Below are 17,346 nucleotides of genomic sequence, written 5' to 3'. Positions count from 1 at the left end.
GTTATCCTGGTGGTATCGCTCGTGTTTTCCGGGCAAAGGAAGTTTTTTCGGGTTCGGTTTTGGAAAAACCAATGGATTAGTCTCTTGTCCGAATATCCGTGGGGCGAGGCCCCGAGTGTGGGACCCTGCCCCGTGCAAGAAGTGCTACTTCCGCTGCTAACCCCAGAATTCGTTGCGCAGTGGGGTCAGGGATCTTACATGAAATGGGAGATGAAACTCCAAGAGGAAGGAAGAAACAAAGGTGTTTCCCCGACAATGGCACCAAAAATGTTATGGGCTACCACACCTCCAAGAGGAAACTCAATGCATTCACCTAAAGGATGAGCAATATATCACAACTGTAAGATTCCTCCCTCCGGCTTTTGAGGTGTGCAGGTGTAAGAACCCCCCTTCTGATCTTATAATTATTCCCCTCTGAAATAAAAGAAAGATCCTGCTGTTTTGGCCTAGAGAGAGAAAATGTCTAGAGGAAGGTAATTCAAAATTGAGATATTTTTGGATATAAAAATCCTCCTAGTGTCTAAAATGGTTTTCCCTGAAACAGATATTCAAAAATAAATTTCTAATGTGCAATTAGAATAAATTGAAATTAGGTAAAAAGGACCTTGGCCTAAGGGTCCATATTTTTTAAAATTTTTGAATTAAGGTTCCTATGGACCAATTAGATTAATCCAAATGTAGGGGGAGATAAATGGAAGAATAAAAGAAAATCCCCCAAAAATGAGTAAATGCTCACATAAGATGAAGAGTTGACTAAGGACAAGGTTATTAGTTAAAAAAGAGATATTTAGAAGAAATGATGCATTTTTGACACCTCACTGTGGGGAATTTCCCTCATGAAGGAGGCACCTATTTCACATGTGTAGTTGAGTTTAAACTCACAAATAATGAGATATTTTCATCTCTCCTCTCTCCTGTTGAAATATACAAGTGAATAGGGTGTGTGTGAGAACAAGCTCTTGGATAGAGGCTGTAAAAGAGAAGATGTAATTGTGAAAGAACCTGTGAAAAGGTGAGAAGAATCTACTGGGAGAGAATAATGGGTAGCATGAGGGAATTTAGGAGTGTGGAGATATTCTGGGAGATATTCAGGGAAAAGAGAAGAGGTGGAGAGAATCAGGCAAGAGGTGGAGATATTCTGGGAGTGAATCATGGAGAAATCAATGGGATTTGATGCTTGATGTAAACTCTATAAATTGAGGCATAGCCCTAATGAGAATTTGCTGGTTTTTGAGTATCCATGCCTACATTAATCTATTTGCTAATTATTCACTAATTATATCTTAATCATTTACTAATCACTTTGTTAATCATGTTGATTCTAGTGTATGATCCACCATAGCTCATCATTATGCTCAAATTTCAACATGGTATCAGAGCCATGCCTAGAATCAATTAGATTTATGAGCCCATTAGTTAATTAGTCAGGATTAGTAAAAAAATCAAAATTTTAGTGAGTTTTCACTTCTTCCCTTCACCCCCAGCCAGTGGAGGGTCTCTAGCACCTTGCACACATAAAATTAGGGCACAAGCTTCTAACACAAGGTAGCCAACACACTTGGCTACAAGCTCATTGAAACGGCGCTGCAAACCGCCAAGTAACGAAGGAGGAATCCCGTTTTTCACTGGCGCCAAAATTCTGAAGAGTTTCTACCATTGCTCCTTCATCAAGTCAAATTGCTTCAATTCCTCTTAGCCCCAGGGGTTTTCAAGCATGCTCTACAAGCTGGTGAAGACAGAATTCAATTTCATCAAGTCTACAGTGAGATCCAAGCTCTTCATCAAATCTACAGGTGACTTTGGTAAAACAGAGATTAAGCTTTCAATATTTGGTCAAATCTTGTGTTTCTTGGCTTAATCCTCTACTAGAATCATTGCTATTGATGCCTTTGAAAGCATTTGAGATCATTTGAAGTGAAAGGCACCAGATCTGGACTCCTCGCATACTCTGTTTTTTGCACACAAAACAGAGCATTAATTTGCTAATCAGTGATTAATCAGTGCTAATCACTATATTTTGGTGCAATTGAGGGTTCAAATTAACCATTAGGTATCTGATACAGATCCCTATAACTTCAAATTGAAAATCAGAGTTGGTTTGATACTCCAACCATCCCGTACAAATTGGTTACCCTTGATTTAATGTAATTTCTGGGAAAATTGTGCTGATAAATTTGTGAAAATCATCATTTTGCATTTAACCCTTGGTTAATGCCTGTAAATCTCACTCAAATTCAAGATTATTCACAGCCAGAGTTGCATTTGGGAATGTGCATTAGAATGGATGCTATACGCATTATGTATTGGGCACATTGCATTAGTGTAAAAATGGGAACAGACACTGCCCTTGTCCAGATTAAGGCAAGAGGTAAGACCTCCCGCATAAATTTGGGTTTGCATTGCATAATGACACAAGATAAACATAAAAATCCCAAAGGAACTGTCAGCAAAACATTGAAACATGTTGCTCACATGGAGCAAAATGACCTGACGGACGAGCTCATAGCCCCAGCCATGAAAGAAGAAGAATATCTCTTTCCAAGAAGAGAATCCACACCAAGAAGATCTAAAGAAAGACATGGACACGAGAAGAGCAGCTGCCCCAAGAAGACTGAAAGAAGAGACGGACGCGTGGAGAGAAGCTGCCACGACAAGAAGACTGAAGACAAGAGAAGATGTGAGGCTCCAAAGAGAGAGGAGCCATGTGAAAATCTCTGTGAGAGAGAGAGAGAGAGAGACCCCACAACCCAATGTAACCTGCCCCAATAAAGTAAAACCACCTCTGAGCCACCCCGATGATGTAGGCCACGTGGTAGATGTATGTGTGAGCACTTTAGTCAAGGTCGCGGGCAACTATAGTAAGCCTTGGACACATAGAGAGAGAGTGTGTCAAGGACTATGGAGTTTAGGGACTTGAGGCACTGGTCGCGGACTGTCAAGTAAGAGAGAAACTTGATACAGGGTCCAGGTGTGCTGAGATAACTTGAGGGGAGGAGTAGACACTGGTCGCGAACTACCAAGTAAGGGGAGGCAAACTTGGTATAGAGTCTAGGTGTACTAGGAGTATTCACTTGAGGGGAGGTGTTGAAATATACAAGTGAATAGGGTGTGTGTGGGAACAAGCTCTTGGATAGAGGCTGTAAAAGAGAAGATGTAATTGTGAAAGAACCTGTGAAAAGGTGAGAAGAATCTACTGGGAGAGAATAATGGGTAGCATGAGGGAATTTAGGAGTGTGGAGATATTCTGGGAGATATTCAGGGAAAAGAGAAGAGGTGGAGAGAATCAGGCAAGAGGTGAGATATTCTGGGAGTGAATCATGGAGAAATCAATGGGATTTGATGCTTGATGTAAACTCTATAAATTGAGGCATATGCATGCATAATAGCTCTATATGTATACATACATAGAGCTACAAGGTTCTATGTATGCATGCATAATATCTCTATGTATGCATAGAGCTCATGCATAAAGCTCTATGCATAGAGTAACGCATAAATCAATGCATAGAGCTATACATAAAGCTATGCATGCATACATAGAGCTATGTATGCATGCATAATAGCTCTATGTATACATAGAGCTCATGCATAAAGTAATGCATAGAGCTATGCATGCATACATACATAGAGGCTCGTAGCTATATGTATGCATACATAGAGATATTATGCATGCATACATTGGAGTGTGATTATTTTGTGCGATTTTAGTTCGTAGCTTTTTACAAGATGTTTAAAAAAATTTACAGCTTTTTGTAAAGACACAAACTATAACTAGCTCAAAATAAAAGAAATACTCATCTTACATTAAAGAACAAAACCATACAATATATAGACAAGTTTTTTCTTTCCAAATATCACATCAAGTTTCCACATAGGCCATAAAAAAGTTACATTTTGAAGATTTCACATGCTAAACTAAGGCTTTCCACACTAAAGATATTATCCTAAGTGTCATCATCATCCACATTAGGATCAGGCTCTTTTGTGAGTGTCGAATTTGGTGTTGGCACAGTGAGCTTGTTGTCATCGATGTTAAGAGGTGTGTGAGCATTGGAGAATATTAGGTCATCTTCATCGATAAGGAGTTGGGTTTTGAGTTGTATTTCATTGATAATTGAACCATTTTCGGTTGCGTCATCTTCATGAGTGCTTGTGTTTTGTGGTAGGGATGTGCGCAAGCGCTATGTGTAGAAGGCCTTTGCAAGCTACAAGGATGAATGCGTGATACATAAATAGCCCCTCTATATGGAGGGGTATTCTTATATATCCCCTCGACATCTCCTCTCTCTATTTTGTTCTTTCTCGTTGTCTTTATCTCTCTCATTTAATATATATCTATGAATCTATATATTCATCTTTCTTAAATGTCTCATCATGAGGCTTTCTTATTCTTTCAATTATTCTCATGCATGAACATAAAATAATTGATTGCACAATGTACTTAGTGAACACAAATGTGTTGGCTCCATGGAATAGATACCATATTTGAATGACTTCTTCTGATTCAGCTTGCATAAATAATTAAACTATACAACATAATGCATCATTGACCAAACCACAATGCTTTTTCTGAGGACCCCTTTGTGGTTGGACTATGACCATCCAAAAAAAGACAACCAATGGACATACAATACATTTTACTATTTCACGTACAAGAAGCATGAAAAATACTTTTAAGTAGACTTACATTCTTTTCTCAAAAGCCATTATTGTCCTAAATCTACATAACAAGCAAGTGGTTATTTGGGTCCAAAGTTACATTTCTAACTTACCAAAAGTAATTCATTTCTTAAAATCTGTAAGTGTTTACCTTCTATTTTGCACAAGAGGAAGCATCTCATCTAAGAAGTTGTAGGGTGATGACCATCTTTGCCATTGCCATCTAAGTCTTCCTCTCATCACTAGTTACACCTCCATTATCAACCCGGCTAATCTATTGGCCTAGTACTTGGCATGCTTCCATTGATCGAACAATGATAATGTGGAATCTTGATCTAACCATGAGAAAGGTGACAAGAAGGCAACATCTTTTCAAAGCAACCTACCATGGGTTGAATATTAATACCAGCAATGGTGGAGAGATGGCATTCTATACGACTGGAGAGGGGGTCAACCCTGTTAGCAATAATGCTATGTGGTAAGACTCTCCACAGTGGTTTATCTCGTAGTACAAAGGCAAAAAAAAGAATTGCTAAAAAAAGTGGGTGCTTTCTCCAGTGTTGTGAGCAATTGAAAATTAGCTACTAGGGGGTTGCTAGGGGGTTGCAGCCCACAACTTCTCCCTTCTTTTCCTCAAAGGAACAGGGAACACCCCTCTTTATTCTCGTTCACAAAAATAGGAGGTTCATGTGAATCAACAAGCTATACCTACTCTTTATTGTGAAAAATAGCTTCAATTTTGTTGCAACTGGATCTTTGATACTAATTGTGGCATTCTTGCAATGTTGTCTTATATCTAGCATACACACATGCGCATACATAGAGCACACAAAAGGAAAGCAGGAGGAAGACATCTCGCAACCATAGACTCGCTACTCGGAGGCACCCTTGAGATTAGGAAAGGTAGATATGCACCACCATATCATGACTTATGAGACAAACTTGTAGTCAGACCACTACAACACATATCCTATTCGCCTAATGCTTTACATATATCTTTATGTCTATGTATTTGGGACCAACTCGATTAGTAATGTTTAATCTCCTCAATCCCACATCTACTTTCATGGTATTAGATTCATGGTTTCCTCACTTTATCCTGAGTGTTGTGGAAAAATAAAAGGAGACCAGGCTATTCCTCTCCTCTCCGGGTGAATATTTTTCCTCTACTTTTATTGTGGCTAGCGCATCTCCTCCCTGCATATGCGATTATCTCAATTGACTCAAAGATAATCTCAAATTTTGACTTTTGTGAAGATGATGCAATGCAACTTATCAATTTATTTGCAAAAGATCACCACAAATCCTATATTTGGAGCTGTGCATGCCCTTGGGCTTGATCGATGTGCAACAATTTAGTGCTCCAGATTGCACTATATACCTATTATAATTGATAAAGGCCCTTTTATTCCTCCACCCCAACACAAATTCGAGGATGCCCAACATGCAACTTGCTTGTTGCTAACTCTTGTAATTCTTGGAACCCCACTTTTGTTATGTCCTAATTAGGCACAAATCGCCACGAAGACCTGAATTTTGATGCAACCCTCCTAGCCCCCAATTTTGGTGCCTCCCTCCTAGCCCCCAATTTTGGTGCCTCCCTTGCCCCCCTCGATGGGCTCTTATGTGCCCAACTAAGACTACTTTCTCGGGCTTCCAAATATGCGATCTCCTTCACCAAAGTCAATCCCAGTTTGCCCACTCACCTTGATGCTATAGGAAATCAAGGTTTGGTAGCTTAGTAGATAGGAAGCAGGTTATGGAGGGTCGAATATCTCCACCACATTAATGTGCGTGCAGAGAGAGAGAGAGAGAGAGAGAGAGAGAGAGAGAGAGAGAGAGAGAGAGAGTAGATTGCACGACTCAAGGTTGATTGTATTGATATTATAAGCCTACAACAGCTACATGCTTTTATAGGCTAGTAGCGAGTGCTCATCATGAAAAACTACTTTCTGAAGCAATAGAAAAACTGCGTACTGAAAAATATATCCAGGATATTTGAGATTCTTTTGAAAAAGGACATCATAGAATTCTGTTCAGTTTTCATGAAGATAAAACACTTTTTTAATTCTCTTTTTAAACTAGAAATCCAAATATGCAATAAACTATTTGAGTAAAAATACTGGAGTGATATACCTCTGTACATGAGAAAAACCTACAAATAATAATAATGAGGTTTATCCATTTTTGTACAAAAATTAAAGAATATAATTTTTATATATCATTAAATTCAAAGTATTAGTAGTTTTTTAGTCCTTTAGAACCTCTACCCTTGAGATAAAGCAATGATTGACTAAGTCTTACTACCACTGGAAGAAATTTAAACGGCATTACGAAGTTTAAACGCACACACATCATGAGAAAAAGCTGTCAGGAAAGCAACAACACTGACGGGGACATCTTGCTTGACTCGAAGAAATTACCTGGAAGTAGCGAATCTCTTCTAATGGAGACGAGAGGCTGACATAGCGCTAAGAGAGAGAAGCAGAGGAAGAGAAACGTAGTGGGGGGGGGGAGAGAGGGAGAGAGAGAGAGAGACACACACACACACACACACACAGAGATGTTCAGGCAGTCTCTTGGCAAGGACGATGATGATCTCGATCTCGGGGCAGGAATGAACAAGCGACCCCGCCTGAGCAGCGAAGTGAGTCCGCGTGCAGTGTTTATCAGCCACATCATGGGATTCACATGAAAGCGTGGATTTGCAAATACACTTTACTATTTCCTGAAAAGCCGTGGGATCAAACCAATAATGCTATGTGGTAAGACTCTCCACAGTGGTTTATCTCGTTTTTTTTTAAAAAAAAAGCACAAGCATAAGTGGGTGCTTTTGTCCAGTGTTGTGAGCAATTGAAAATTAGCTACTAGGGGGTTGCAGCCCGCAGCTTCTCCCTTCTTCTCCCTTCTCCTCAAAGGAACACAGGGAACACCCCTCTCCCTTCTCCTCAAAGGAACACAGGGAACACCCCTCTTTCTTCTCCTTCACAAAAATAGGAGGTTCCTGTGAATCAACAAGATATACCTACTCTTTATTGTAAGAAATGCATATCTTCAATTTTGTTGCAAGTGGATCTTTGATACTAATTGTCGCATTCTTGTAATGTTGTCTTATATCTAGCATACACACATGCGCACGCATAGAGCACACAAAAGGAAAGCAGGAGGAAGACATCTCCCACCATAGACTCGCTACTCGGAGGCACCCTTGAGATTAGGAAAGGTAGATATGCACCACCATATCATGACTTATAAGACAAACTTGTAGTTAGACCACTACAATACATATCCTATTTGCCTAATGCTCTACATATATCTCTATGTCTATGTATTTGGGACCAACTCGATTAGTAATGTTTAATCTCCTCAATCCCCCATCTACTTTCATGGTATTAGATTCATTGTTTCCTCGCTCTTTATCCCCTGAGTGTTGTGGGAAAATAAAAGGAGACCAGGCTATTCCTCTCCTGACTTTTGTGAAGATGATGCAATGCAACTTATCAATTTCTTTGCAAAAGATCACCACAAACCCTGTATTTAGAGCTGTGCATGCCCTTGGGCTTGATCGATGTGCAACAATTTAGTGCTCTAGATTGCATAAGCTCCTATGTACCTATTGTAATTGACAAAGGCCCTTTTAATCCTCTACCCCAACATAAATTCGAGGATGCCCAACATGCAACTTGCTTTAGGCACAAATCGCCAAAACGAAGACCTGAATTTTGATATAACCCTCCTAGCCCCCAATTTTGGTGCCTCCCTTGCCCCCCTCGATGGGCTCTTATGTGCCCAACTAAGACTGGTGTCTCGGGCTTCCAAATATGCGAGCTCCTTCACCAAAGTCAATCCCAGTTTGCCCACTCACCTTGATGCTATAGGAAATGAAGGTTTGGTAGCATAGTAGATAGGAAGTAGGTTATGGAGGGTCGAATATCTCCATCACATTAATGTGTGTGCACAGAGAGAGAGAGAGAGAGAGAGAGAGAGAGAGAGAGAGAGAGAGAGAGAGAGAGAGAGAGAGAGAGAGAGAGAGACTAGATTGCACGACTCGGTTGATTGTATTGATATTATAAGCCTACAGCAGGTACATGCTTTTATAGGCTAGTAGCGAGTGCTCATCACGAAAAACTACTTTCTAAAGCAATGGAAAACACTACAGAATTCTGTTCAGTTTTCATAAAGACAAAACACTTTTTTAAATATATTTTTAAACTAGAAATCTACATATGCAATAAACTATATGAGTAAAAATACTGCAGTGATATACTTCTGTACTACATGAGAGAAACCTCTACGAATATTAATGAGGTTTATCCATTTTTGTACAGAAATTAAAGAATATAATTTTTACATATCATTAAATTCAAAGTACTAATAAATTTTTCGTCCTTTAGAACTACCTACAACTCTACCCTTGAAGCTGGATATTGGCTTTGAAAAATTACACTAACTGCTAGTTTTTGGTGAGCAGTGCCACACAGCCAGTAACCTTATCTTTTAGAGATAAAAGCAATGATCCTTATGTTTTAGAGATAAAAGCAGTTTAAACGTGCCTTCACACACACACTGACTGGGACATCTTGCTTGACTCGAAGTTTTAAAAGTCCGTCTCTTCTAATGGAGAGAGAGCGAGAGAGAGAGAGAGACACACACACACACACACACACACGTTCAGGCATGATCAGAGAAGCGACTCCGCGCCCTATTGCTCATCTGCCTTTGTATTCGTCTATCGGGGCACCCATGCGGTGTTTATCAGCCATCGTGGGATTCACATGATGTTTTCTTTGGGAGCATGACCATTATGCCATCAGTGTATTTTACTTGCCTGACTTAGCAGTAGGTGAGAGTTGCCATTTCTCACACATGTCAAGGTGTTTTGTCGTTTTTTCTTGTTGCACAAGTTTCTTTGTGTGCTTCTGCAAACTTTGCTTTAAGTGAAAAAGATAAGATCTTTCACAACCCTTTGATACATTATATGGTCCCCCATGATACACTACTCTACTGGCTATCCAATTGGCACTTGCTTCATCTGCCCCATGAATCCTGCAAAGCCAGCTGGTGGATAACCTTGTTCTCTTATCACATTATTAAGATTATTCCAAAAGAGTATTTGAGAGTCACACCCTCCTCTTTTGTCTTGCATATAACAATCACTATTAACCCTTTCAAGCTTAACAATAAAATCCAACAATCAATGCACTATGAAATTGGCAACCATCTAAAGCATGTATTCCTTTTACGATAGAGACATGTTGTAAATAACTCACCTTGGATCGTAAACTGAACAAGACATTGTTGCCCATCCATCAATTCTATGGGTGTAATCAAAATGTACCCAAACTTTACATAGATCTCCATGTTTTGATTAGCGTATTCAGTTTACCAAGTCCACACTTGAACCTGGTCCTTTAGTGGACATCTTAAAGAGAAAGCATTTCTCTTTAGTCCCGGAAGTGACAATTATGGAAAATGGAAACATGTATTTTATTTAGAGATAAAAGCAATGATCCTTATGTTTGAGAGATAAAAGCAATGATTAAGTCTGACTACCACTCGAAGAAACCATGGCGAAGTTTAAACGCCGGAGGTTTTGCTTGACTCGAGGAAAGCATTGCGCCTGAGGTTTTGCTTGACTCGAAGAGACCATTGCGAAGTTTAAACGCGCCTTCACACACACACTGACTGGGACATCTTGACTCAAAGAAACCATTGCGAAGTCTAAACGCGCCTTCACACACACACTGACTGGGACATCTTGCTTGACTCGAGGAAATTACCTACCTGGAAGTAGCCTGGATTGCGAAGTTTAAACGCGCCTTCACACAACACTGACTGGCTTGCTTGACTCGAAGAAATTACCTGGAAGTAGCCTGGATTGCGAAGCTTTAAGAGCCGAGACGAGAGCGCTAAGAGAGAGAAGCAGAGGAAGAGAAACGTAGTGGAGAGAGAGAGAGAGAGAGAGATGTTGAGGCAGTCTCTTGTGAGGGACGATGACGATGATTTTAGTCTCGATCTCGGGGCAGGAATGAACAAGCGGCCCCGCCTGAGCAGAGAAGCGACTCATCTGCCTTTGCATCCGTCTGTCGGCACCCATGCGGTGTTTATCAGCCATCGTGGGATTCGCATGAAGCGTGGATTCGCAAATACACTTTACTATGTCCTGAAAATCCGTGGGATCAAAGCATTTCTGGACATGGAGGAGCTCCCTGACGGAGACGATGTTCGCCCTTTCATGCTGGCGGCTGCCCGAAAAGCAATCATTCAAGTGCCCATCTTTACAAGCAATTACGCAGAGTCTCGGTGGTGTCTGGATGAACTTGTGGAGATGTTGAAGAGCACCAAGAGCTCTAGTAAAGCCAAGCTATTTCCGGTCTTCTATGACGACGTGAAGCCAGAAGACCTAAGAAACAAGAATGACGGGCCGTTTGCAAAAGCGATCGAGGACCATCGAAGACAAGGCAAGCACAACGAAAGCACGATCAAAGGGTGGGAAGATGCTCTGTGTGATGCCTCATGGCTCGAGGGCTTCCGCCTGGAGACCTTTAACAAGTACCAAACTACCTTTGATTTGCAACCGTTTTTTGTAGAGTTAATCTTCTTACTTATATCACTAATCTATGCGATATTATCTAATTATGTGCAGATGTGAAGGACGGTTGCTGGAAGCTCTCGTAGAGAGGATAGCACAGGAGATTCAGGGCAGGATTCCCGTGGAGGATGACCTCAAAGCAGTTGGTTTGGTGGAGAGGGTCCATGATGTGCTCGAGCTGTTTCATTTGAAAGAAAAGGGAAGTGTGTACTTTGTGCTGCTTTGGGGCATGGGTGGCATTGGCAAGACCACTCTTGCTCGCGCTATTTACAGGAGACTTGGAAAGGAGTTTCAAGCGGCAAGCTTTGTGGAAAATTGTCAGCGTAAGACACCGAGTCAATTACAGAATCAGCTCCTCGAAGATTTGCTGCATGAAAAGAAGTTCCAAGGGGACGATGTGGGAAAGAAGAAAGGGCATTTAAAAGCTGGATTAAGGGGGAAGGAGGTCCTGATCATATTGGATGATCCAGAGAACTTTGAATCCATCGAGGAAATTATAGATCTGGCATCCCTTCAACCGGGAAGTCGAATGCTTGTAACATCCAGGAACCAAACAGTATTTCCTCACGGCGGCAATGATTTCTCTGATGTCATCAGGGGTGAACGCTACGAGGTACAAGGCATGAACCGTGATGAGTCCTTGCAACTTTTGTGTCTGAACGCTTTCAAGAAGCCTTCGCCAGATCTAGCTTTTGAACAGCTAGCAGAGAAAGTAAGCAAAGCATGCGCTGGTCTTCCCCTTTCGCAAAGCATGTGCTTGGTAGGCATCTTAGGGTGAGGAAGGAAAAGAAATTCTGGGAAGAAGCAATCAAGACTTTAAGTAGTAGCGCTACTTCAACGTTCAAACGCATAGAGACTTGTTTGAAGGTTAGCTATGAGGCTCTTAGTAAGCATGAGCAGGAAATGTTTCTAGATGTGGCTTGCTTCTTGATTGGTGAAGGCAGGCAGAGTGCCGAATACTTTTGGGAAAGCGATGATTTGGTAGAGGGGTGGATAAGTGGTCTAGAGAGCTTGGTAGACCTCTGTCTAGTGAAGGTGGATGAAAATGAGTGCCTGACAATGCACGATCACTTGAGGGATTTGGGGAGAGGCATTGTCAAACAATCGGGCAAGTGGAGTAGGGTGTGGGATGATACCGACTTGACGCAAGTGCTGCGAAGTAAGCAGGTGCATATCCACTTCTCTATTTACTTCTCTGTTTTCAGCACACATTTATGTATGCAAACAATGCCGTAGGAAGCAAAGACAATACAAAAATGAAAGACTACAAAGATTCAAATTAGTTGTTGCGAATGCCCAGAAAGCAACTTGTTCCACTGTTCATCCTTAACTTTTTACTCGAGAAACTCTTTTGATTGGTCGCTTTTCCTTTTTTCTATCTTTGCACTTGCACTTGTCGTTTTGAAGCTTTTTTCTGGTGTGGAGGGTGGGTGGCTCTATTGCAGGAGCATAATGCAGATGCTTGTTACAGATCAGTTCCCATTGACTCCATAACCCAGACACTCATTAAATATATGGATATTGCCCAAACATTGTAAGATCTACATGATTGATAAAACACGATCCATGCAATAATGGTGTGGTTTATGGTTGCAGGGTCTTGATCAAATCCGTGGGCTTGCCACTTACCGGGAAAACTTGAATGCAAGTTTGCTTTCCCAAATGCAATCTTTACGATTGCTTTTTCTGCATGGAACATATCTGGAGGGTGATGATGAGGGGCTAAAAGCATTGGAAATAAGGTGGTTGAAATGGGCTCCTTCTAAAGAATTATTAGACCTGGAGTTTCTTACTGTGCTGGAATTCCGGTACACTGGGAACTTTAAGGTACATAGTCATTATTATTATTTTTAAATGTTTGATTTGATCTTCAAACTTTTGTAATTTCATGAGATCTGACTTTAAAAAGTGAACTTTAATTTTACAAGAGAGAATTCAATTTAAGAAATCCATGATTGCACACTGACTTCCTTTGAGCAGCTGAAAATTTGATAATGTTAGAAGACTCTGGTCTTTTAAAAGTTTAGATGTTCTGAACTTTGATTCATGTACTTTACAGATGAAACTTCCTTCTTCCTTAGGGCAGCTGAAAAGGCTTCGGAAGCTTGACATGGATTGGTGCTCTGAGCTGCAGGAGCTACCGGAAGAGTTTGGGTCTCTTGAAAGTCTAGAAGAGTTTTGTGCAGGGGGCTCAGCCATCACGAAGCTTCCTTCTTCCTTCGGGCAGCTGAAAAAGCTACGGAAGCTTGACATGGATGGGTGCTCTGAGCTGCAGGAGCTACCGGAAGATGTTGGGTCTCTTGAAAGTCTAGAAGAGTTTTGTGCAGGGGGCTCAGCCATCACGAAGCTTCCTTCTTCCTTCGGGCAGCTGAAAAAGCTACGGAAGCTTGACATGGATGAGTGCTCTGAGCTGCAGGAGCTACCGGAAGATTTTGGGTCTCTTGAAAGTCTAGAAGAGTTTTCTGCACGATGGGGCTCAGCCATGGGCTCAGCCATCACGAAGCTTCCTTCTTCCTTCGGGCAGCTGAAAAAGCTACGGAAGCTTGACATGGATGAGTGCTCTGAGCTGCAGGAGCTACCGGAAGATGTTGGGTCTCTTGAAAGTCTAGAAGAGTTTTGTGCAGGGGGCTCAGCCATCACGAAGCTTCCTTCTTCCTTCGGGCAGCTGAAAAAGCTACGGAAGCTTGACATTGGTGGGTGCTCTCAGCTGCAGGAGCTACCGGTGTCTTGAAAGTCTAGAACAGTTTTGTGCACTTTACATGGTACTATAAAAAGTTATAAATCATTATACACCTTTCTACTACATACTTTCTACTACATACTTTCTACTACATATTGATTTGCTTATAGCATTTTGTTGAATTTTTTTCCTTTGTTATAAAAATATTTATGTTTTACAAATTTATATGATAATTTTTTTACTATAAAATTTATCGCATAAATTTTTACTATAATTTTTTTGATCTTTATTATAAAAATATTTATGTTTGATAAATTTATGTGATAAATTTTTACTGGATGTTTTTGTGGACTTCATTTGGAGTATTTTGTTAATTTTTCTAGTGCCACACGTAGTGGTGCTTTTAGCAACGTTTATAAATGCCATTGAGTGGTGCTTATAACGATGAAACGTAAAACACCGTTAAATCGGTAAAAAGCATCGTTAATTCCTTATCTTATTGTAGTGAATATTATCACTCGACGATTCCAAGTTAAGCAGCAAGCGGATAAGCTGGCTAGGAAGTGTGGCCGAAGAAGAAAAGCTAAAAGATTAACAATGGAGATCACCAAGTGAGCATTTAGGATGGCTCTGATCTAGATATAGTGGAAACCGCTTCAATTGAATCTAGTTATGAGGATAGATCAAAATATCAAATCAAAAAGAAAAGTGATGTGCCTAGTACTCCCAAGCGAATGAGAAATATCCGAATGCTAAAAGAGAGAGAGAGAGAGAGAGAGAGAGAGAGAGAGAGAGAGAGGTATTAACGTTGATAGAATACAACACGAGGGCATATATGACCAATGGTGGGACTTGAACTCGGGTGGATCATGGCCTTTATAAGGGCTCTTGTACTAGCCAATCTGCCCCACTTGTGGGTGGCAGAAAGGTAGTGCGAGAGTCCTCTTTTATTACACACACAGACACACTATGGGAGAGAGAGGTATTAACGTCGGTAGAATACAACACGAGGGCATATACGACCAATGGTGGGACTTGAACTCGGGTGGATCATTTGCCAAGGCCTTGGTTTAGCAATGCTAAGAGGAAGTGAAAAAATCCAAACAAACCCAAATAAGGTCTTCTAATACAGTCTCTTCCACATGAGGAAGGATATTGTCAGACAGACTTGATGTTGTAGAGCCAGTAAGGGAAGGAACAAACAAAGAAGTGATGAATCGAATCCTACCCTTGCTTCTTTGACACGATGGATCAAGTAGACATTGTTCCTTAAGAACCTTTGTTGTCATGTTCTAGTAATCAAGGAGTACACTTTTCTCTCATTCACCCGAAGATGTGGAAGGACTATGATCCTTTCTGTAATGATTGAAGTACCTTTAGAATCATGCCTCAAGAGAAATCCTAGGTTATGTCTTGGTCTCAAGGATTGGGTAGAAAGAGGAATCATTGCATCACTTGACCCCGTGAAAGTGACTCGCCTTTTACATTGAAGAAATAAATCAATCCAAAAGAGCAAGAAAAGAACCGTGAGATTTCAATGAACAAAATGGGACACTACTTTGAAAGTGATGACACTAATGCAACTATTCTGGTTACCCCTAAAGGTAGTCAAGTGACAGGGCCATATTAAATGATGCAGCAATCATGGGAAAAACTGTAATTGGAAAGGAAGGATCCAATTGTGAGAACATGGTAGATGAAACTAAGATGAGACCAATGGGTGTATTGAGAAATGACAAACTCACGATCTTTTCATATACATTTCTCCATACTGTGGTGAATGTTCTATGACAACACAACGTTATTCTAGGTATACCTTTCATGAGGGATGCCACATTAGTCCATGATTGGTCTAGTAACCACATATACTTGCAAAAGGATTTACCTACCTTGAAAGTAAACCTACAAACTTGGGAGACACATCCCAAGAGAGGCAATTGTTTGGAGATGACTAGAACACCACTACTCGAATAACCCCCCCTGCAACTTTGCAACTTAGAGGTGCAAACCCAATGTCCCTAGAAGATAGATGTATGTCCTATTACCAGAACTAGTGTTCTGTGAAAATTGGACATTGCACATTTTCGCACAACAACTGGTGTACCCAAGAGAAGCCGAAGTAACTATGAGGAACATTAGTGAAAGGATCAACCCTAAACGACATCAATACCAAAACTAGAGTAGAAGATGAGATGTATGCCCCATTACCAAAACTAGAGTTATGAGAAAATTGGGTGCACATTTTAGCACAACGATTGATGTACCCAAGAGAAAAGGAACTAACTACAAGGAACATTAGTTAAAGGATTGTGAGAAACATGGATCAAGTCTAGGCTAGGCTAAGGTGGATTAAAGCAAATGCTAAACATGATTAAAAGAGCATGAATGAGAATGAAAAATAACTAAAAGAGATAAACGAGATATGCAACCAAATGGACTTACTTGATATTGCTTGAGATGAGTGGATTATGTGTGAATCCCTTTCGTAGGAGTTGGGTACAATCCTTGAACTAAAGTGGGATGAACCTAGCTTGTCCATGTGGTAGCTTGCTAGGCTTGTACTTCATTTGGAATACTCATACTCACTCTCTACCAACTCCTATGCTGAGTGGCACCACATTTCTCAACACCCCCCCTTGGTGCCGTGTTAGCAGGTGGTCAAATGTGAGGTTTACAAATGCTTCACCCTCTCTTAATGTAGGTTGTAGGTGGATTGACATTTGGACTTGGGACATGGAACATCTGTCTCTCTGGGAGCTTGATTAGCTACTCTTAGGTGGTCAGCAGTGTTTACATTTGCATCACTTTCCCTAGACGTTTTTTTGGCTACTATTAGGTGGTAAAGCATGAATACAAACACATACATTTTGCCTACTCATTTGGTGGCTTACAACATATGGATTGATGAGGTTGGGGTAATGGTTTGTAGTCCCTTTGTTGCATTTGCTTGTTGGAAGTGACTCCCTTTTATAAGAGTTGGGTACAATCCTTGAACTCATCTGAGATAAACCTAGCTTGCCCATGTGGTAGCTTGCTAGCTTCGGGTACCATGGGGATGGTGTGATGTACAACCTCTACAAGAACTCCCTTCATATCGTGGTATGTCCATGCAAAGCAATCCCTATAATCCTTGAGGAGAGCTACAAGTTTAGCCTCCTTGGCCTTATTTAAGTCCTTATTTCTCATGGTTCGGCCAAGTCTACTTCCTTGACCTTTGAAAGCCCATCATAGACTCCTCCACTCTGACTTATGGGGTTACGTTTGAGATTAAACACTAACTTGCATTGCCGTATGGTGTATGATTTGCAATGCTAAGGTACTAGGTGCAAATCATGCTCATTTTCCTTTCCTTCATCAATTGCTTTAGCTACAGCCTTAGCCTCTCATTCCTTTTGTGCTAGTTCATGATTTTGTT

General features: G+C 40.8%; 2 protein-coding genes across 2 annotated transcripts; both read left to right on the top strand.

The window, feature by feature from the left end:
• The first annotated feature begins 10,687 nt into the window (after positions 1 to 10,687).
• Positions 10,688 to 11,967, top strand: LOC147614669 (disease resistance protein RUN1-like). The gene is made up of 3 exons (XM_086779773.1): positions 10,688 to 11,211; positions 11,306 to 11,864; positions 11,959 to 11,967. Exons 1-3 carry the CDS (start codon positions 10,688 to 10,690, stop codon positions 11,965 to 11,967), a joined length of 1,092 nt encoding a protein of 363 aa, XP_086635899.1.
• LOC147614668 (disease resistance protein RPV1-like) lies at positions 11,846 to 13,982 on the top strand. The gene is made up of 3 exons (XM_086779772.1): positions 11,846 to 12,418; positions 12,848 to 13,078; positions 13,311 to 13,982. The coding sequence occupies exons 1-3, from the start codon at positions 11,975 to 11,977 to the stop codon at positions 13,980 to 13,982; spliced, it is 1,347 nt and encodes a 448-aa protein (XP_086635898.1). The 5' UTR covers positions 11,846 to 11,974.
• Positions 13,983 to 17,346: the final 3,364 nt, after the last annotated feature.

Source organism: Cibotium barometz, chromosome 41, assembly GCF_041138505.1.
Source record: "Cibotium barometz isolate CiBa-2024 chromosome 41, ASM4113850v1, whole genome shotgun sequence".
NCBI lineage: Eukaryota > Viridiplantae > Streptophyta > Polypodiopsida > Cyatheales > Cibotiaceae > Cibotium > Cibotium barometz.
Note: the sequence above shows the minus strand (reverse complement) of the source record. Positions and strands in the feature narration are given on the sequence as shown.